General features: G+C 39.3%; 1 protein-coding gene across 1 annotated transcript in view; it reads left to right on the forward strand.

Annotated features, from left to right (window-relative positions):
* CACNA2D4 (calcium voltage-gated channel auxiliary subunit alpha2delta 4) overlaps positions 1-23,329 on the forward strand; it is a 193,287-nt gene that overhangs the window by 80,977 nt on the left and 88,981 nt on the right. Inside the window, exons 25-26 of the mRNA XM_032221653.1 lie at positions 14,018-14,145; positions 20,862-20,864. Coding sequence (XP_032077544.1) covers positions 14,018-14,145; positions 20,862-20,864 — 131 coding nt within the window. The remainder of the gene's footprint in view (positions 1-14,017; positions 14,146-20,861; positions 20,865-23,329) is intronic.

The following is a 23,329-nucleotide window of genomic DNA, read 5'->3' on the forward strand; positions in this document are numbered from 1 at the left end:
TTTTAATATTAAAATTTTTGCACAAATTCCAATGGATCATTTGCGCTACTGAATTGTGCCGCAATTTATAATCACTCTGCGCGATTTTTTTACAGCAGCTGAGTATGTGATCAACAGTTTCATCAGCTTCTTTGCAAAGTCTGCATTTGGCATCATCAGAGGATTTTTCGATTTTGGCCTTAATGGCATTTGTGCGGATAGCTTGTTCTTGCGCAGCCAGGATTAGTGACTCTGTTTCTTTCTTTAATGTACCTGTTCTTAACCATAACCAAGTTTGTTCACTGTCCACTTTATCTTTTATTTTTTCCAGAAATTGACCATGCAGTGCTTTGTTCTGCCAACTCTCCATTCTTGATTTTATCACATCTTTTCTGTATTCTTGTTTTGTCTGTTGGGCCTTCAGTAGATTTTTGTTCTTTACTTTGATTAATAGATGTTCTTGAGTGTCTTTTAAATAATCAGCCAGTGCATGTTTTTCTTCTTCAACTGTTTGCTTCACTTGTAATAATCCTCTGCCACCTGATTTTCGGGGCAGATATAGTCTATCAGTATCACCACGTGGATGTAAACTGTAGTGCATTGTCATTAGTTTCCTGGTTTTTCGGTCCAAAAGGTCCAAATCAGCTTGTGTCCAGTTAACTATGCCAGCTGTGTATCTTATAACTGGTATTGCCCAGGTATTTATGGCCTTGATTGTATTTCCACCATTCAATTTAGATTTCAAAATTTTCCTAACTCTGTTGGTGTACTCTCGCCTGACAATAGTTTTTACTTCTCCATGCTTGATGTTATCCAACTGCAGAATGCCTAAGTATTTGTAGGCTTCATTTTCTTTGCATTTAATTAGTTGGCCATTGGGCATTTCAATTCTCTCAGATGCAGTGATTTTGCCCCTTTTTATGGATACAGTGGCGCATTTTTCCATGCCAAACTGCATTGAAATATCGGTGCTGAATACTCGGACTGTATTTGTCAATGATTGGATTTCTATTTCTGACTTTCCATAGAGTTTCAAATCATCCATATATAGTAAATGCGAAATTTTTTCAGCTTTTTTGGCTGTTTGGTAGCCTAATTTCATTTTTTTTAAGATTACTGATAGTGGGATCATTGCGATGATGAAGAGAAGAGGTGAAAGTGAATCACCCTGGAAAATTCCTCGCTTGATATTAACCATTCCGTAGCTCTCATTCCCTACTGCCAACTCAGTTCTCCATTGTTTCATTGCCTTTTCAGTAAAGGATGTAATATTTTTGCTAATGCCAGTTGTTTCTAAGCATTTTATGATCCAACTATGTGGCAGTGAGTCAAATGCCTTTTTGTAATCAATCCAGACCATATTCAAGTTCGTTTTTCTGTTCTTACAATTTTCTAATATCATTTTATCAATTAGAAGCTGATCTTTTGTGCCCCTGCTCCTTCTTTTGTTGCCTTTTTGCTCTACTGGCAAGATGTTGTTTGTTTCCAAATAATCCATCATGTTATCTGCAATAATGCCTGTGAGTAATTTGAAGGTTGTTGGTAAGCATGTTATTGGTCTATAGTTTTCAGGTGTTGTTCCTTTAGTTGGATCTTTCTGAATCAAGTATGTTTTTCCAGTTGTCAACCATTCATCAATTTGGCCCTTTTGTAAAATTTCATTCAGTTGCCTGGCCAATATTGCATGTAAACTGGTCAGATATTTGAGCCAGAAACCATGTAATTGGTCCTTTCCAGGTGATGTCCAATTCTTTACCTTTTTAACTCGATTTTTGATCATCTCAGTTGTTATTTCTAATACTTGCATTTGTTTGTTGCCAATGCTTTTCTCAAAGTCATGTATCCACTTTGCTTCCTTGTTGTAGTCCTTTGCATTTTCCCACAATTCTTTCCAGAATTCAACTGTGGCCTGCTTTTCTGGTTTTTCACTTTTGGTGTCACCATTCACATTAAGACTTTGATAAAAACGCTGTTGGTCTGATCGAAATTGCTGATTTTGTTTATATTGGATGATTCGTGCCTCATATCTTTCAATTTTTCTAGCTGTTGCTGTTATCTGCTGTTTTACAATCTCTACAGCTTCATTGATGTTTCTTGTATCCAATCTATATCTTCTGATTAGCCGATCTATGATTTTGTTGTTTTTAAGCCGTTGCTCATGCATGTTCTTTAAGTTACTAGCATCTGCCCTTAATTTTTGATTTTTTGTTCTAGACGGATTTTCCACTTTGGCTTTGATGCTTTTTCTGTTGTGTGACTAGGTACTTTAATTTTAATGCCTAGTTCGTTAGTGACTATTACAGCTGCGCTGTACATTAACTGGTTTGTTTCCAAGATGGATCCCAGTTCAATTGTTGAAAACACTGCATTAACCATTTTCATGATAGGGGCCAAAATTTTCTTAGGCACAGTTTTTAGTGATGGTAAACGTTGCCTTTCCTCATTAAGCAGAAAATGCTCCATGATCTTATCCTTCAATTCTTTTTGTTTTTGAGTTAGTTCATCAGTTGGTTCAGTGATAACTGGTTCTAGTGGTGGTGATGTTATTTCCTCCCCGAGAGCTTCTTCTGGGAGTTCTACTATAGTGTCTTTAGTTGTGTCTTGAATATCAGTTATTTCCGCTTGTGATATTGTTTTTTGGGTTTTGCAATTTGCCTGAATTTCCTCGTGTTCAACTTCACTAAACACTTTATTCCGTATAATAAATCGCCTTTGATCTGCTAGTCGTTGTTCACTAACATTTGAATCTGGATATTGTTGTTTCCATAATTCATACATTCGCTTTAAATAGCCTCTTTTTTCTGGCTCTGAGTTGTAGTAACAGGCCATTATGGCACGGTTTTCATCTGCACTATATTTTTGTCGTTTTGTTGGCTGGTCCACTTGTAGCCCACTTGTCGACGGATGTCCAGGGACCCCAACATCCGCCGCGGCCCTTGTTAACCCGCGCGACGACCGATGCGGTATGGAATTCTTATTCGTTTTTTTCACCATATTGTATGGGTTGGCAGGGGTTTTTTTTACGGGACCAGATGCCAACCTGATCCTAACCTTCCTCCTTTCTCATCCGGGCTTGGGACCGGCAACGGCGGAGTTTATTATTATTATTATTATTATTATTATTATTATTATTATTATTATTATCATCTTATTTATTTTAATCCTCATCAGAAAAGTCAGAGGTAGCTAGGTGATCTACATATTACTCAACAGCAGTAACTGCCTATTGCATATCACAAATAATACAGGGGTTTGGGGAAGAGAGGGAAGCAAGTAAACTTTGAAATGCATATTGGAATATCACAGTGCGAGCTCAGCCTTTCTTGTATTTTGCATCATGATATTGTACACAAGTACAAAAAGGGGCAGAATTTGTATTCTGAGGTCACAATGCACATTTCATCATTTTGACAAAATCTTGGCTTGCTGTAGATACTTCTGCTAGGTATCACTAGTTCACCGATCTATCTTTATTAGGCAGTTTTTGGTTTTTCACAATAATGTATTTGGGTGAACCAAACATCATGGTTACTTATATTTGTTAGCTAAATGCTGCCAGTATCTCTTTTATCCCACCCAGCCATCTTCCTATTCTAGTTACATCAACCTTGCCAGGTTTTATGAATATTTCTGGTCCAACATTTGCTTGCATTACATATCCAAAATAAATAAGTTTCTACTTGTCTCTCTTAGTATAAAATATGTTAAAATTGGCTTTTGGATTAGATCAAGACTGACTGGCTGTTCTTACATTTACAATATTCACATCTATCCAAAGGGATTTTTTTGGCTCTTCTCAGCATCCAGTTTCCTAGCTATTTCTTACTGCTGAAGCAGCATTATTTCTTAGAATTTCTTATAAAGAAGAATAAGAATTTCTTATGAAGGTATCTTGTTCTTTTATAAAGTTCCTTAAGAGAGAATAATCAGATATTCCAGCAAACTCATTAGCCTTAATATATTCTATATTCCAACATGATCCACATAAACAAAGGCCTTGCTGAAGTCAATGAAGCAAACACAATTTTTCTAGGTTTTTTTTTGTTTCCTCTATTATCCATTTTAATATTAACTATCTGACTGAATCAGCAGTCTCCTAAAAAAAACATCCCACAATAAGTCAAAATGACAACGCTTTCACTATGAATCATTGTACAAAGGCTGCCACTGTGTATTTGTCTCTTAATATCTGACACCAGTACATGTTGTGCCGTATGCATGATGCTGTTATCATAAACTTTGCCATTTAACCCCCTTGTTGCCCTTACGAACATCCTGGAGTTTACATCCTTCTCTGAAACTTACCCATTTTATATAGCGTTTTTCTTTCTGTGGATCGCTCTCATCTTCTTTGTAAGATCTTAAATAAAACTTTGAGTGAGGAATTTGTACAACAGTTCTGTGAATACTATTGCAACTTTCTTCCACAACCCTGTTTGTCAAGTATCACAGTATAATCTTTTCAACTTCTTTTAACATCACTAACCACTGTCAAAATTGTTCTCTGGTACCTATGCTTACCAAAACTACCCACGTTTGACCTATTTATCTCATCTTCTTTAAAAGATCTTTCATTTTAAACGTTAACTTTTAAAAAATATTCTGCTTGATGATATTCTTGACTGAGATACCTGTCCTTGTGCTCTCTTATTTGATGTTGAAAAACAGCATTCAGATAATTGTACACCAATTCAGCAGGTTCTGACCAGTTCTGGAGAACTGGTAGCGGAAATTTTGAGTAGTTCAGAGAACCAGTAAATACGGCCTCTTGCTGGCCCTACCCCCATCTATTCTCTGCATCCTGAGTCCTAGCTGATTGGGAGGGAATGGGGATTTCACAGTTTCCTTCCCCTGCCATGCCCAACAAGCCATGCCCACAGAACCTGTAGTAAAAATATTTGAATCCCATCACTCTTGTACACCCATTTTATTTTTGTCATGTAACTTTTCCTGACTATCATGAAAGTTTATGTATGTATGTATGTATGTATGTATGTATGTATGTATGTATGTATATGTTTTCGTAGATTAACATGGGTGTAGGTATGCTGGTCTTGTTGTTTTCGGGTCTTTTCCTGTGTAAGATTGAGATTGCCTTGGCAGCGTTTCAGCGAGGTCTCACTCATCATCCTGAGGCAAGTGTTTTTGGCTTAAAGCATGGCTGGAGCTGCTGTCTTTCTATAAATCTTGGTGGGAGTGCTGGTTTTGTTTCAGTAAGTGGATTCATTGGATGTGTGGCTGTTTCATGATTGGTAGATTGGTGCTGATTGGTGCTGGCTGTGGGTCCGTTGTTGGCCTGGGTGGTGGGTGGGACTCGTATGTTTACCAGGGCTGGTTTCCAGATGTCTGGTAGGCGAGAGGTATCGACACGTTTATTCATGTTGTGGGGGTGTTTCTCTATTTTGATAGCTTCCATAATTATTCTCTTGTTGAAGTGTTCAGTTTTGGAGATTAACCTGGTTACTTCAAAATTAATTTCATGCCCTGTAGCTTTAAGATGCTGGAGAAGGGAGGAAGTTTTTTCTTTTTTTCTTACTGCGTTCTTGTGTTCTGCGATGCGTGCATTTATTCTCCTGTTCGTTTGTCCTATGTATGTTGCAGGGCAGATTTTGCATGGTATTTCGTACACTCCTTGGTTTTCTATATATATGTGTGTGTGTGTGTGTGTGTGTGTGTGTGTGTGTGTGTGAGAGAGAGAGAGAGAGAGGGGGAGGGAGGGAGGGAGAGAGAGAGAGTGTCAGAGGTGGGTTCCTACTGGTTTGGACTGGTTCGGCTGAGTAGGTAGTAACTCGGCCGCCCACACATCCGAACCGGTTCTATTGGTGGCACTGTAGGCGTCACCATCTTGTTTTTTGCTTCTGCGCATGTGCAGAAGCAATTTTTTACCTACTGTGCATACCCGCATAGCACTCATCAAGCACACACACACGTCCGAAGCGCATCCCTGAGTGAACCAGCACTAAAAGAATCTGGAACGTCTGTGTGTGTGTGTGTGTGTGTGTGTGTGTGCGTGCACGCGCGTGCCTGCGTGCGTGCCTGCCTGCCTGCCTGGTTTTCATATTGTTCCTTATGCCTTCCCAAAGGTCTACAGATTTCGTTTCACATGAGTGAAGCAGCTTGAATAAATTCTTTACACTGAATATATGCTCTGTGTTCTTTGGGTCATGTGTTTTGGTACACACTCTCTTAAATCTAACCCATGTAGCCTATGAAAGTAATTGACCTCTTCATCTTCAGTTTCTTAGTCTGTTTGGTTCCCTGTCAGTAGTGTCCATGTATAAATTGTCCATCTAAGCTGCATAGATGTGATGGAATCTGGAGGTCAGTTGGGGCAAGGAGTGAAAAAGCTGGCTAGCCTTGAGTCACTGATAGGGAGGAAGTGGCTGAAAGACGATCCTCCCTAAAGCTGTACAGTATTTATCTAGTAATTATGTAGTGAGTGCATTAGTCTGGCTAGTTTCCTGTCAGTAGATGAGTAGCAGTAACCATATTGCTCTGATCAACTCCTTGAGTTGTTTCTAGTTCCTTATGCCTGACATTGGAGGAGGTATTAACAATAGGCAAAGAATGTTTCTAAAAATCTATTAGTTTTCCTCCTACACTATGTATTTTGCCAATATAAATATCTGTTTGTCTGACTTTTGCCATTAAAGATACTACATCCTTTTATAAATTTGCACCTGGCACCTCTTGGAATTCATCATAGAATTCTTCATGAATTTCCAAGAATTCCTCTTCTTCCAAACTTCCACGCTATGTTTTATTGAGTTACTAGCTGATAACTAGACATTGTCCAGGTATTTATTTATAGGGGGGAAATGTCCGGATCAAATGTAATTTCTATTGTTGGATTTTCCCCCTTACCAGAGGGAGCCCCCTTGTGGAGTACTGTGAAGCTGTTACCTTGGCAACTCCACTGCACTGTACAGTAGAAGCCATTTTACGGCAGTACAATAGAAGTCATTTGAAGGCACAACAGGCTGTATCATAACAGAACACACACCCCAAGGGGTGTTAGAGGTGTCTTACCTCTCCCCCACCAGTATTTGTTTCCAGATGTTTCCATCCGTGTACCAACTTGTTCAAGGCGTTCCAGAGTTATGCTGGAACACATACACACACACAAACACGTGTGTGTATATGTATGTATGTATACATACATGCACACACACACATGCGCGCACACACACACACACACACACAAACACATTTAGAAATGTACCTTTTGTCTATGACTGCCATTCCAATCCTTCATTTGGACACATGTCCTGATTGTATATTATGTAATAATCTAGCCCGGGGTTATTGTATTTTGGGGACTCTTATTTGATTTGTGTTGTGTTGCCTTTAGTATCATTTTCATCTGAGATACCCCTGTGATTTTACGTTTTATCTGTCTTTATGGATTTGGTGGTTTTCTATAATGCTCAAAGTTCATTGAAGTTGGGCAGCTATAACAAATGTGAATAAATAAGTAAATAAAATAAATAAATTTAGATTGACCCCTTCCAGCCCACCTAGATCTCTTTATTTTCAAGATGCCCAATTTAGTAACTTTCTTTTCTACTCTGAAAAAGCTTGTTGAAAAACTTTTTTTCTTTGACCAGCAATAAGCAGACTGATCCAGATTCAATAGATGCTAAAGGCTGGAAATTTAGAGAATTGATTGGCTTTTGTATTTCTCCCAGGTGGTGGGGAAGGGAATGAGAGTTTTCTTTTTAAAAAGGAATGCTTACAAATAAAAGAAAGGGATGTTGTAAATTATAAATTCCCGCAACTATTGTAGGAATGAATTTGAAATAAAACAATTTTCTGTATTATTTTAAGAGCCATGGTATCACAGTGATTAGAATGCAGTACTGCAGGCTAATTCTGCTGACTGCCGACTGCTGGAAGTTCGATCCTAACTGGCTCAAGGTTGACTCAGCCTTTCATCCTTCCAAGGTTGGTAAACCGAGCACCCAGATTGTTGAGGGCAATATATGCTGACTCTCTAAAATGCTTAGAGAAGGTTGTAAAACACTGTGAAGCAGTATATAAGTCTAAGCGCTATTGCTATTGAATATTTTCTATAAACACTTTTTGTATGCTATTATTACTCCCTGTAGAGTGATTCCTCTTTTTCTACAGAGCTCAATCTGTGCATCATCTACCAATCAAAATAATTGTCAAGCCTCAATACATTGTCCTGAGACAGGGAGAAAATTCAATAGTTGTTGAGAAATTGTAAAATGACAGTTTTATAAGTCAGACACAATTTCTGAAAATGAAAATGGAATTAGAGATGGTTCTCTATGAAGACCATTCTGTATTGGCTTATTACATATTGATAATATTGGGATTTGAAGAAGGGCATCATAGCTCAGTATTAGATATTGCAAACAGCAGGTCCTAGATCTAATTTTGGCATTTCTCTCTCTTTTTCAAACATCAGGCAATAGGTGAGCGGGGAGTGGGATTACCTTGAGAACTTCTCTGAAATCATTCATAATGGTCCTGCTCTAGCCACCTCCATTTTCAAGATTTAGATAGATTGGTTTTCTAAGGGCCTTTTCAATCGCCAAAAATCAATCTGATCTTGATTTGGCATGCATGCTGCATATTGGATTTAGAAAAGTCTGGTGTAATTTTTAGCCTCATAATTATTTTCTTCCTTGATTGCTATAATGACTTTGAATTTCAATATAAGCTCCTCTGCAGATCTAATTAAGTCGAATATAAATCTTTGACAGTTAGATTTACCACAAAATGTTCATCTTAAATTTCTAACTTTTGTTCACAGCTGAAAATTGGCAGCTGATCATATGATATAACCCCACTGAAAATCAACATTTGAGAAAGTGAGAGGCCACTGGGAAATGTCTATTTATAATTACGTAATTATGAAAAGCAAAGTAATTCATGAAAGCCAACGTTAGATGTTTTAGACCAGGGGTGTCAAATTTGCGTCCTCACAGCGGCATCACGTGACGTATCAGGACTTCCCCCCACTTTGCTAAACTGGGCGGGGGTGGGGCCAGCCTGTGATGCTATGGGCCATGCATTTGATGCCCCTGTTATAGACCTTGTGAGATAATCCTTCATGAATGGGCTTTTTCCTAGAGTTTGCCGAATTGTTTGCATTGACATTCTAAAAATAGCAAAAAAGTGCCCGAAAAGTTTAGAAGTGACACGTGGGATAGGTGGGTCTTCTTTTTTTCCCTACTGTTCAAATATATTGTTGCAAAAATGGAGAGTTTTCTGTTATCTTTTCCTCCATGTCTTCCATTGTTACATACCTTTCAATGCTTGTGAGCTGGCAAGTTCTGAAGTATGCAGCAGTCTGCCCCTAGCAAAAGACGAAGTAGAAGGTCCATAATTTGCCAACTCCAGTTGCCATCATTGCAATTTATGGGGTTTTGTGGGGTCTTTGTGTACCACTTTAAGGGATTCTCTTTGAGGTGGGTTGGGATAATAATGGGGTGGGGGGAGCTTAGTTAATGTTTGTTGCCATTTCTTTTACTCAGAGCAGTGCAAAAGAGACTTCCAGGGAACTATTAAAACATTGTTCCTTCTTACCAATTGGGCATCCTTTCTCTTCTCTTTCCTATTCTTTGCTTTATTCAATTTGATATGCCTCCCATTCCAGAAGCCACCCAGTTTGAAAAATATGCACAGAGAGAGAGAAAACACAATTAAAATAGTTCTTTCTAAGGACTTTTTTAAAAAAGGAAAAAAGTTGCTATTATTTGATATCATTTCACAATCTTCCAGGGTAGTCTATCCACAGAAATGAACTGACTGGACACCTAAGATGTCAAACTTTGAGGGAAATAATCAAAATTAAAAAAAAAACAAATATTATTGTGGGTATCAGTTACCTAGCTCACCTAGAATTCCAGTTATTGTTAGTTAATCTAGGGTCACCACTGATGTTGATTGTTGTTCTACTGAGCTAGTTGTGAAGACGCTTTCTTCACCTGCTCCAGGAAGAAAATGTTCTTTCACAGGAATATCCTTGCGAGTTTCTTAATTTTGCCTGCCATAATTCATGCTTTTTAATGTGCCTTGGTGTACAGTCATGCTGGTCATAGACCACAGAAGTGTGTTTGGGCAACAATGGCTCCCTTGGATGAGAAACGAAGATGAGCACCTTCCCCTAGAGTCAGGCACAACTGCAGAGGGGAAACTTTTACCTTTACCCTTAATTCATGGCATTAAATATCACCTACAAAACCATGCATGGTTTGTTTGGGGTCTCAATACCCGTGAGACCATCTGCTTACCCAATCAGAATAAAGACAGAATACCTGTTCCCTGGGAGACTTTCCTCCTCCGAAGAGCTTGCTATCTAAAGTAGACGGGCTCCAGCATTCAGGTTCCTGTGAAGATTTGTAAAAAATGTGATGTTTTTTGGAACACCTTTGGAAATGGAATTGTGGTAGAAATCACTGATGCCAGATGGATAGACAGCTGATGTCATCATTGGTTTATTTTATCTTAAATTTCTTATTTTATTGTTGTACACCAACAATTCAGAGAGTGCACCAATAGCAGAACCTCATTGGAATGAAGGAATATATGAATTCTATAAAGAAAGAAATACCTTCTTTCTAGCACAAATTGGACTTGTACTTGACACATGTTGTTATTAGAAGTCATCTGTATATCAGATATCTCTACTTCATTATATGGTTGGTGGAGAGTTCTTATGCATGATGACAAGGAAGGAAGGAAGGAAGGAAGGAAGGAAGGGTTAGGGCTAGGGCTAGGGCTAGGGCTAGGGCTAAGGATATCTCTACTTCATTATATGGTTGATGGCGAGTTCTTATGCATGATGACAAGGAGGGAGAAAAGAAAGGAAGGAAGGAAGGAAGGAAGGAAGGAAGGAAGGAAAACATAAAGGAGCAGGTCCACTGGAACTACCTTTTTTACCATCAGTTACAGAGAAAATGCTTAATCCTCCAATCCTTGTCCTTTTGTGCATTCTGACTACAATTCTCTAGATTCTTACAGGGCCTATTTAATGTATCTATTTAGTGCACATCAAACAATCTATACATAATCTATACCTAAATGGCGCATCACTACAACAGAAGCTACTGGGTAAATTTTTCTATCTTGCTTTAAATCAGGATATTATAATTACTTTAACTCAATCTATTGTCACTCAGAATATTTTTTTTTCATAAAGATCATTATACCATGCATGTGTGATGCCTTCTCACAATTGACTTGCCTATTGCACACTGGAAAAATAAAGAGAATGGTGGGATTTGCAAAGATAAATTTGCATTACTCTCGGAGGGACTTTCAGATTTGTAACAGGCAAATCTACAAATCAATCCTGTGTATTTAGCTGTACATCAATATGAGAGTATTTAATGTTCACGACTTTAATAACTCAGGCTTAACGTATGCCCTATATAGTCCGTATCAATCTTGTGTTTCAAAATGCTTTGAACCTTTTGTTCTGATTGGTTATCCTGATTACTTTGTATACTTTAAAATCGGGAACATGGGGTTTACATAGTCAAAGATTGCCTTGAGAACCTAATATATCTATCTAAATCTTAAATCTGTCCCGGGAGACACAGTTTATTTAATATGTTAAAATGTTTATAAAATGAACTATAAGCTGTAAAATACAACACTTGTTCATCTTTCCAGGAGTTCTGTAATGGATAATAAAATGACACACATATTTGTGTACAACATACTGTTGGCAAAAAGAAAAAAGACGTGCACTGTGAATGAGATCTACTTCACCTCGTGAATGCGTTGTATTTCACCCTATGAATGAGATGTATTTCAGTACGCTTGGGAGCCAAAGTAGCATGGTCAAAATAGGAGTAGGGAGCTAAGAGAAGCTAATGTAGTTTGCATGTTTACTAAAAAGTAAAACACACTTTCTTCAAATACAATTTATCAGCAAGTCTAAGGGATGCATATCTGCACAGGGTTTAAGCAACAGACCACTAGATATTAGTCAGTAAATTCTTTTTATTTCATTTCTGCAACCATCATCATTTGCAGCCACTCCTTATATTAGTCAAGTTGCAGTAGCTGTGCTGAACATAGAAACACTTGAAAGGTGGGGGCGGAGGAGAGAGTTCTAAGAAGACATCCCCAAGTAGAAAGGAAATCACCTTCCTGAGTAAAATAAGCTTTTTACTTGTCTGCATGGATTCTAGTCTTACTAGATGCTAGAGCATTCATGGATCATGTTTTCTGAACAACTGGAAGGATTTAAAAAGGGAGAGCAAGAAGTGCCAACTTAATAGAAACAGCTATATACAAAATCTATATTTCTGAACATGCATAGCAGTGGTGGGATGCAAAAAGTTTTACTACCGGTTCTGTGGGCATGGCTTGGTGGGTGTGGCGTGGCTTGGTGGGTATGGCTTGGTGCAGAGGTGGGTTGCTGCCAGTTTGGCCCAGTTCAGTCAAACCAGTAGTGGCGATGGCAGGAGGCTCCACCCCCCAGATGCTTCTGCACATATGCAAAAGTGGCGCAGCGGGAGCACTCCCAAACCAGTAGTAAAAAAATTAGCAACCCACCTCTGGCTTGGTGGGCATGGCAGGGAAAGGATACTGTAAAATCTCCATTCCCACCCCATTCCAGGGGAAGGATGCTGCAAAATCCCCATTTCCTCTCGATCAGCTGGGACGCAGGAGGCAGATAACAGATGGGGTCAGAGCCAGTCAGTGGTGGTATTTACTGGTTCTCCGAACTACTCAAAATTTCCAACACCGGTTCTCCAGAACTGGTCAGAACCTGTGAATACTACCTCTGATGCATAGAGATAAATGAAAGTCAAGTATTGAAGCATTTCTCCCTTTTCTGCCCACTTCTTCTTGTCCCGAGTCTTGTCCTACCTTCCCTCAAAAAAGTCTATGACCTTGCCATACACTCATCTGCTTTCCTCCAGCCACATATTTTACCCCATCACAATATAAACCAGGCAGCTGCAGAAGCTTTGCCAATATAAACCAGGCAGCTGCAGACGCTTTCCAAAGTAGGCTTCATTCTTGGCATGTCATTGACACCCCTCGTCATCTTGGAAGCATTGTCAACTTGGTGGAGTGTGATCTGATATTGCCTGCAAAATACTTAGTTATAGTTTGGTGGATCTCCATTCATGTTCTTGGCCTCCTAGAACTAATCAAAGCAAGTGTGTGTGACACAGAGGAAGAACAGATGGAGATGTACAGCACTGACTACTTATGGTTGCTGTGGCCTTCTTCTTCTGATTTCTCATTACCCAGCTCAAGTTCTGGAACATGGTAAATACCAAATCAGTAGTGAAGAAAATAGAATACCATTACTGACCCACATGTCCACCACATGGTCCAATCACAGCACCGTCCCAATTGAAGATGCCTCCCAATCACACCCTCCAGGTGCAGGGCAGAATGTCCTTGACTCTCGGACAAAGGAATGCTATTATAACTATATACCTTCCCAGCTCCATACAATCATCCCTCCCAGCTTCCCACAGACTAAATGTAGCAGGCCTGAAGATTCAATGCCCAAGATGGCTTCCAGGCCTGACGTTGTCTATGCTGTGCAGTACAAAGCAAGCAATAGAAGATGCCAAGATGTCAGAAGTACAAAAATGAAATATCAGAGTTTTGGAATAGAATAGAATAGAATAGAATAGAATAGAATAGAATAGAATTCTTTATTGGCCAAGTGTGATTGGATACACAAGGAATTTGTCTTTGGTGCAGATGCTCTCTGTGTACGTAAAAAGAAAAAAAATACATTCATCAAGAATCGTAAGATAGAACACTTAGTGATAGTCATAGGTTACTAAATAAGCAATCAAATCGTACCAGGGAACAAATTAAACAATATAAATCTTAGAGATACAAGCAACAAGGTTATAGTCATAGGTGAAATAGAGAAGCGAAAGAGATGGATATGTGATGGGGAGTGTGTTTTGCACACCAAGACACTTCATTGGATCAAAAGAAAAATGTTTTTAAAATGTACTTTGAAGATCATGTGATATGATCGTGTTGCTTTTCTTTCTTTTCTTTTTTTCAACTCCAGGAACTTTTTGACCAGTTATGATAAGGAAAGCATTTTCACCATGGACCACTTCCCTCTTTGGTATCGCCGAGCAGCCGAACATCCTCCAGGGAGCTTCATTTATAGTCTTTCTTTTGAGGAAGAAGCAGGTACCTACAATGAATTATTGTGCCTTAAAACAGCTGATGCTTAGCCATTCAGAAGACAGATTTCAACAGAAGTGAGAATATTTTTCAACCCTTCCTTCATCCCCCAACCAATCGATGGTGGGGCCATTAATTTTCCATGAGTGCAGCTCACAACTGATTTGTGCTGATTGTTTTGTAGCCAAAAGAGTGCCACCCTTGTTCATTAAGCAGCTTTTTGAAAATTCAAGAATATCCCAATGTTTGTAGAGATATAAAGGATTCCTGACTGGAGCACTCGTAGGTTATCTCAAGTCTTCTCCTTGTCTGAAGAGAAATGACGAAGAGCCAGTCTACTGATTGACTTTTCATTCGGTTGCGGTTATCAACTCTTGTGGAACTATGTTCAGTCCATCATTTCTTCCCGAGCAGTCCAGGGAGTGCACATTGTAGCACACTTGCTTAAACTACAACTGCACATCACTACATCTCACCTTTCTCATGGCAATGTTGGCAATGTAGTACTGCATGTTTGCTTACACTGAAAAACGATGCACACGGAATCACTCTGTAAAGCAGACAAGATTGGTCCGATGCAAAAATACTCTAAGGATAATTTGTGCCACATGCCTTCATTAATCACCCAGGCACAAGCACGGCTCCCTAGTCCCAGGAAAACCTCTCCAATAGGTTCCCCATCCCAATAGTAGTCAACGTTTAAAAACCTAGCAGCTATACTCAGGGGAATCTACCTGTTTTGCTGCTCATGGACTGCATAGACAAGCCATTATCAGGCACACTGTTGGGGGTGGAATGGTAACAGCAAGTGGCATCAACATTTAGGGCTGTTAATTAGGTTCTACCCTAGAGAACTACCAATAAGTGACAAAGAGGTAGTCTTCTGTGTCTCCTTTCTGCTATCTAATGGTTGCCCTAATCAGTATGAAGTGAAGCTAGAGGCTATGCCCTCCATAGCAGGCTTCTGTGTGTTATTCTTCCGCCACCTTCATGACACCCTAGGAAATAATTTCCTTCTTCTATGGTCTTGCAGCTGACCATGAACAGATTTGAGGTTTTTTTTAAGATCGAAGGTCTGGCAAGGAGATCCCATGCTTGCAGACCCTAAGGCAGGAAACACTTGTGTAATATCGCACCCAACCAATGGTGGGATCTTGCCGGTTTAACAACCGGTTGGGTGATTGCCTGCTTCACATGCACTCTATGTGTGCCTGTGCCTGATGTGCGCTCTGCACGTGTGCAGAGTTTTAACAAAACTTACCTTCCACGTTACTTCTGGGGAGTAACACAGCTGAAGCATGGCAATCCTCTCTGCCATGCGAATCAGCAGGTAAGTAAAGCGCAGGGGCTGGCAGGCCCACCTGATCTTTGGAGCAAACCGGTTCGCTCCCCAGCTGATCATAGGATCAACCAGTTTGCCCAAACAGGTCCTAACCAGCTGAATCTCACCCTTGCACCCAATGGTATTTTAGAAATGCATTGAGGGAGGGATGGTGAAGGGGAAGGCCATTCCAGATTTTGTAAACAGGAACTGCTCACACCAGTCTAGCAATCTGTTGAGCTGTGTTTCCCTCAAGGTTGCATATGGGGGAAAAAAACCCTTCCCCTTCTCCAGTCAAGAGCTGATAGTCAGTGTACTTTAATGCAGGATATACATTAAAAGGTAGATCAATGGGGTGACTCCAGGAACTTTAGATTTTAGACTCTGGAATCCTGGAAAGCCTCCGGCTCATAAAAACTTATCTTTCTAAAGACAGTGGATATGGACATTGTTGATGTATAAGAAACTAAAACATAATGAGGAGAAAGTTTACAAAGTCTGGTAAATATATGGTGGTTAAAAATGAATCTAAAGGGGTTTTTTTTCCTGCTCTCTTTTTCTGCACTCAAGCACAAGGATGATGGTGCCTAATGCGCTAACTGTGTATCTTTTTTTGGCATTGTGGTGGGAAGAAGGGTGGGTGGAGAAGGCAACAACAAGGGAGGCAAGATTGGGGAGCAAAGAAGGCGAACTGGAAAATGAAAGCGCATGCAGGATGTGAATGAAAATACCTGAACTTTCTCTTGCTCTCTAGTTTCCTTTTCATTTAACTTCAGCAGCTATCAGTTTATTACTATTTAAACTAGTCAGGCCAATGCAGCTGGATTCTAAGACTCCGGAGATTGAAAGCTGAAAAACCTTAGACCTTGAATCAAGACTAAGTGAAGTGCCTCTTCAAGATGGCTCCACAAAGCCATACCGCTTTGCAGAGCGGCAGTAAAGAGAAGTGACAAAGCCGAGATTGATGATCTTGTATCATACCTGACCTGACATATTCTGCTAGATTGGAGTGCTTCCTCTTAGGTTTTATGCTGGCCAGTTACTTCTGTTACGTCATATTCCCTTAGTATTTTCATTTGGCTGGTATCTTGAAAATTATGAGTTACCAGTTCCATCAATTATTGTGCTTCTATTCCTCAAGAATAAGAGGAAGCACTTTCCATCTCTCTCTCCATCTTCCGGTTGTCCCTAAAATGGCAACTTGTGATTGTCCATAAATTGCATAACCTTTTGGCTGGTTATTTTCAACACCCTCCCACCTCCCGTAGCACTGTGTGCTAATGTTATAGACGCATCTAAAATTAATCTGCCGGTATCCTAATGTATTATTTTGGACAGGCATTTCAGCATGAAACCTTGCATAGTAATACCAAAATGCTGATGGGAAATGCCTTCATTCGACCTCATCCCACAGGCCATTGTCCACCCTTTCTGTCTACTTCTTTAGCTTCTTCTTTCCCTTGAGATCTTGTCAATTTCGGAATTTATTTATTTGTGTTTAATTTTTATATCAAATTCAGAAACCACCCATTTCCATTACAGAGTGATTCTGGGCAGTGTATGGGTAAAATATGAAAATATAAAAACTGAATTGCTCCATTGTTGTAACAGGAAAGCTATACCAGTATATGATTTTGGATCTCACCAAAAGTCTATCTTGACTCTCACAGAACATCCTACAATATCTGCTAGGATCCAGAGGGATTCCCTACAAAAAGTAATAGCAAGGGAGTTGGGTGGCACAGGTTGCACAGTCAGCTAGATCAGGGGTCAGCAACCTGTGGCTCTGGAGCCGCATGTGGCTCTTTCATTCCTCTGCTGTGGCTCCTTTTTGCTGGTCGTCTCCACAATTGATAGGGCTTTTGGTTAGGACAGGTAGAGGAAAAAAGGACATCGTGCTAGGAGGAGACTCTATGGTGGGGGAATCAGACTTCTGGTCGGCTTCAGAATTGAACGGGAGGCTTCCAGTTAGGAACTTTGTGGCTCTTTGAGTGTTTAAGGTTGCCAACCCCTGAGCTAGATATTTAGATTGGATTAGCATTTTTGTCGACTTACCAAGTTCTTCTCAAGGCCCTCGGATAGACAGATGTTGATGTTTAGTAGTGTTAAAGGTATTCTTGCGAGACGTAAGCTGCTCCAAATAAAGTTGCCTTTTGCCATTTTGATGGTTCATTGCACAATCAGCCAGATGTTCAGACTGGATTTGGCATTTTTATCCATCTATTGAGTACTTCCCAAAGATTTGGGGTGGGCAGATGTTGAAGTCTGATGGTGTTAAAGGAATTGTTGCAGGATGTGAGCTGTTCTGAGTAAATTTGTCTTATTATTATCTTGCTGCATGGTTTGGAAGTTGTTTGCTCATCCTCAAAATTTCATATCAAAGTAAATGAGCCCTAGAAAGGATCTTTTACTACCACACAATCATAAAATAGGCATTTTAGACATTCCTGTGACCCATTGGGTCATCCTTTGAGAGAAAGTAGTACAGTATGATGTGTCACATCATTAAATTCACATTAAATTCTAGGGTGATCTTTTTTCTTTAACCTCATTCTGGAGAGCCCCATTACTACATAAAAAGAGTAAATACTGTATCATAAATAGAAACATAATTGTAGTGGCAAACAAACTACAATAATAAGTCAACATTTACTATATCTAAACAGATAAAATTACCACAGACAGGCAAAAAAAAAACCACTGGGAACAGGACCCAAAGGTGTATTTTTCAAACAGTGACTAGACTCTCTTGGTTTTTCTTGAAGACTTTAACTAATTGGTGGGGAAGGAAGGATTTATACTCTTTTCAATCAGCCAACCATTAACACTCTAAAAGTCAACAGAGAGACAACTTGAATGACTGAGAATCTTCATAGACAATAGGAGCAGGAGTAGCTTCTGACTTCCTGCTGGCTTCCCCATTGACTTTGCTTGTGGGAAGTTGGCAGAGTGCATTAGAAATCATGATCACATGACCACATGGCAGCTTCAACAGCCACAACTTTGCAAATAAAATTGTCTGATCATAGAAAGTTCAGTTCCACATGAATCCTGGATTTTCTATGCATTCTTTTAAGTTAATGGATTGTAGGCACCTTGATTTAAAATGTTGCAGTATAATGCACTTTGAGCTAACCTGAAAGTACAAACAGAAAGATAAATATAATGACAGTTGTAGTTGTATATAGATTAATGCTATCCCAGAGGAAATTTCTTGAAATAAGGGCTGATCCAATGTATAAAGACTAATGCGCTTAGGCCTCTCACAGATCTTTTTCCAAGATTTTTTTTTTTAAAAAAAGGCAAAAATGCTGAAGCTAAAACTGAATGAAGCTGCAAAATTATGTTCAGGACATATTGGGCACTAAGGATCAAGCCAAGAATGTGACAAGAGACAAGTGTTGGAACTGTGTGAAGAAAGAGAAAGAAAATCCCTTCTGTTGCATGGAACATTAAGTAAACAATATACCGGAAAGAAAGTCAGGAATAAAAATCAGGAAAAATATAATCAGAAATCTGATCTTTCCGACTTCTGAATTAAAATGGTGAACTGCAATGGCTCTACTAAAAATAGAAGTGATGTCCATTGCGGAACAAAGAGCTGGCAATGAGTAGACTAGCTCTTTGTAATTTCCCTCTGGACAAGGAGAGAACTTGAGATCATCCACAAGCACTCCATACAATTGTTCCTCACAAGGAAACCACAAGATAGCAGTCTCTGGCAAGGTTAGAGCTCTGAGAAACAAGGGAACAGTTACCTTGTTCAAACCATAGTTGGCACCTTTTCAAAAGAAATTGGCTTTACATGTTTCCTTTTGAATCACTTTTGGAAATTTCTTAATTGCTTCTCAGCTATTACAAACCTTTGGATCAAGAAGTTTTACAACACTACATGAGTTTTCTTTAATTCTTGGCAAAATTAAAGACTTTTAAAAAGTTATTTTGGAATAAACAGAAAAAGAATGATTAGAAGTTTGATTTAGGAAGTTATAAATGGACTAAAAGTCCAAGTGGATTTGAAATAATATTTTGCAATTAATTATGAGAATCCTTCCCATAGGAAAATGCAATTATTTAGAATTCTTTTTAAAAAAAACTTGGTTGGACACTGGAGGGAACTAAACATAATTAAAGAAGAAGAGTACTTAAATTTGACTTACAAATGCAGAATGCAGAAAAATGCCTTAACACTGGACATGTTGAAGGATATTTTTGAAAAATGGACCCAGTTAATTTTAAGAATATGGTTCTGTAGATAAACTATGTTTAAAAGATGTTATGGAGGAGGAATAGGTTTTAATGGACAAGACTGAGACTAATCAGAAAGTGGATTTTAAAATGGCAGGCTACAAGAATGTATTTGAAAAGAAATCATGCTACACTAGACATATAAATAAAACTGGATGATTCCTTAATAATTGAAAGAGATACACAAATAATACATCAAAATAGTGACTTAAATAATTTTCCTATATTGGATTTATAAAAGAGACTTTTTAAAGCATTGAAAAATTGTGTGAGAAGAGACAAAATAAGAAATAAGAAAAGAAATCAAGTTCTAGGACATTATTTGAAGGATTAATAATCAACATTGCTAAAAGGAAGGAATATAAAGTTGGTTTATTTGATCACATTTAAAATAGGTATGTTATTATCTTTATTTACCTTCAGTGGACTTTTGCTAATAAGGATGAAATGGCACATAGGAGAAGAGAACATTTGTTACATTTTAAGAAAAAGTGATAAGTTACTAAACTTGTTCATACTTTTTCTGATGAAAAGTCATTTCTTTATAATTTTCTTTTTCTTTATTATATTCTTATTTGCCTTTTTTCTACACTATTTTTTATTCTTTTAATTTTTTTACTTTGCATTTTTTTTAGCTTTTTAATTGTAATTTTAGGAAAACTACAATAAAAAATAAATACCAATATTCAGAATATCCCCATCCCACATGAAACAGTTGTACAACGCAAGGAAATATAAATAGCCAGCCTCCACTGGATTTGAAACCTATGCTTTCCCAGACAGCTGAAGAGGGAGGTGGACCTATTTTTCAGCTATGCTACTCAGACTACAAGTGGGTTGTAATGTGACTCAATGTGTCTTTGTACAGTAACCACAAAAGTTTGCAGAAAGAAATCTAGAAATGATGAAAAGACTTTTCTCTAATTACGTAGAAAACATTTTATTATATGTTTAGTCATTCAGTGCTCATCTGTCAAAAATGAACTGCTGGAGTTACAGTAGGGAACATGTAGCCTTTAATTAATTGTTAAACTAAAGATGTCGAGACTCTGGAAAAAGTGCAGAAAAGAGTAACGAAGATGATTAGAACGCTGGAGGCTAAATCATATGAAGAACAGTTGCAGGAACTGGGTATGTCTAGTCTAGTGAATAGAAGGTCTAGGGGAGATATGATATCAGTGCTCCAATATTTGAAGGGCTGTCACAAAGAAGAGGGAGTCAAGCTATTCTCCAAAGCATCAGAAGGCAAGACAAAAAACAATGGATGGAAACTAATCAAGGAGAGAAGCAACCTAGAATTAAGGAGGAATTTCATAACAGTGAGAACAATTAACCACTGGAACAATTAACCAGTGGAAGAGAAGTTGTGGGTGCTCCATCGCTGGAGGCTTTTAAGAAGAGACTGCCACTTGTCTGAAATGGTTTAGGGTTTCCTGCTTGAGCAGGGGGCTGGACTAGAAGACCTCAACAGCTCTGTTATTCTGATGAACCTGTACTTGGTAGACAAAAAGTATCCCTTTAAGATGATACAAGTGGTTGACATTATACCTGTCTTAGTGCAAACTTATTTAAAATCTCAAACCATAATTTCATAACTTTTTAAGTTAACCAATAATTATTTGACTCCTCCTTGGAGAATTGAAGCATAACCCATCCCCTCCCAAAGCCAGTTAATTCCATCTATACATTTGGGAAATCTAATGCATTTCAAACTCAAAGCAATTATGGTGCTTTTTGATAAACTGAATATTGGTGGTGGAAGAAGAAATGTTGAAATGGGATATTCAGAATCCAAAGACCAGAGCCAACCGTTGATGGCAATTCAAGAATATCCAGACTATTGTTTAGTTACATGTGTAAAATCATATAATTCCATATAAAAAAGGTAAAGGTTCCTCTGGCAAATATGTGCTAGTCGTTCCCGACTTCGGGGGGTGATGCTCATCTCTGTTTCAAAGCTGAAGAGTCAGCGCTATCCAAAGATGTCTCCAAGGTCATGTGGCCGGCATGACTAAACACCGAAGGTGCACGGAACGCTATTACCTTCCCACCAAAGATGGCTCCTATTTTTCTACTTGCATTTTTACATGCTTTCGAGGTTGGCAGAAGCTGGGACAAGTAACGGGAGCTCACTCTGTTATGCGGCACTAGGGTTTTGAGCCGCTGAACTGCCGAGCTTTCTGATCAGCAAGCTCAGCGTCTTTGCCACTGAGCCACCGCATCCCTATAATTCCATATACTTGTTTATCAAAGGAATGGATGGCTGAAAAGCACAAGATGATTCATGTCACTTTACCTTCACTGATTAAAAAACAAACTGGGATACACACATTTTGAGAATTTTAGTGTCTCTACAGTTAGCAATGCTGACCAGAGGTTTGGATGCATATCAGTGGTGGGTTGAAGGTGGTATGCCCTGGTATGGGCATACCGGAGCCTGCCTGGAGCACCGGGTATTGTTCCGGTACGGTGCTCCAGAGGGCCCACCCTCCCACTCATGCTCCTTACCTCTCTTTAAACTCTTTGGCGCTTCCGCGCATGTGCACGGCGCATACTGTGCCTGTGCGACGCTCCATCAAGCAGTTGGAGCATCACGGAGGCTCGCGGAGGCGTTGCTGGATGGTAAGAAGCTTGCGCACACTGCACACGTTCATGTGGAGGACACCAGGGCCCATTGCAACTGGTACGGGATCCGGGACCCGGAACCCACCACTGATGCATATGCAGATAGAGAAGCACGGTGCATTCGGTTGAATGAGCGTTCTCCTCCCCTCTAAAATCTTTAGTTCTTTTGACCGGGAAACAGTGTTAATATTACTATTTGACATCCACACTAATTTCCTATCAAAGATATTAGAGTTCTAGGACTAGAGAGTTTAAAAAAAAATCTGAAACTGTACAATTGACAGTTCATTATACACCATTTCACATCAACCGGTGTGGGAAAACAGTTCTGTTGCTAACAGGATTTTCTTCTCTTTTTCAATGTTACATCCCTAAAATAAGTACATATCCAAATTCAGACATCTGTATTTTTCAAGCAAAACACTGACATTAGGGCTGCTTTATGAATAAGCAAGTAGGACTCTTTGGTGTGATTTGGGACATGCAGACATAATTCTAGCTTTGAACATTAGTGACTTCTATTATATTACTGTAAGTCAGGTGATCAAGGCATCTTTCTTGGTGATCAGCAACCCAAAGTGACTTCTTACTTCTTATTAAATCTCTTATTGGCAGCAGAACAAACTTTCGATTTAGGCATATCCATGTTTCCCTATCAAAAACATGCAGAAAACATAGCCGTTAAACAGAAGACGTTTCCTGATACATGTAGTCTTCCTTTACAACAGGGGTGGGTTTCAACGGATCGCGGCGGTCCCCGCGAACCAGTTGGTCGGCGAACCCAGAAGTAAGTAACTTCCGGGAACAGCGAAGGGACCACCCGCCCGCCCGCGTTCCTTACCCGGTTTTGCCGAGTTTCTGCGCTTCCACGCATGTACAGGACGCATACAGTGCCTGCGCGATCCTCCAGGAGCAGCTGGAACATCGCACAGACGCTAGTATGCATGCCTGCGCTGCGCACGTGCACGAGGACACCGCCAGCCCCGTTCCAACCGA

Source organism: Thamnophis elegans, chromosome 7, assembly GCF_009769535.1.
Source record: "Thamnophis elegans isolate rThaEle1 chromosome 7, rThaEle1.pri, whole genome shotgun sequence".
NCBI lineage: Eukaryota > Metazoa > Chordata > Lepidosauria > Squamata > Colubridae > Thamnophis > Thamnophis elegans.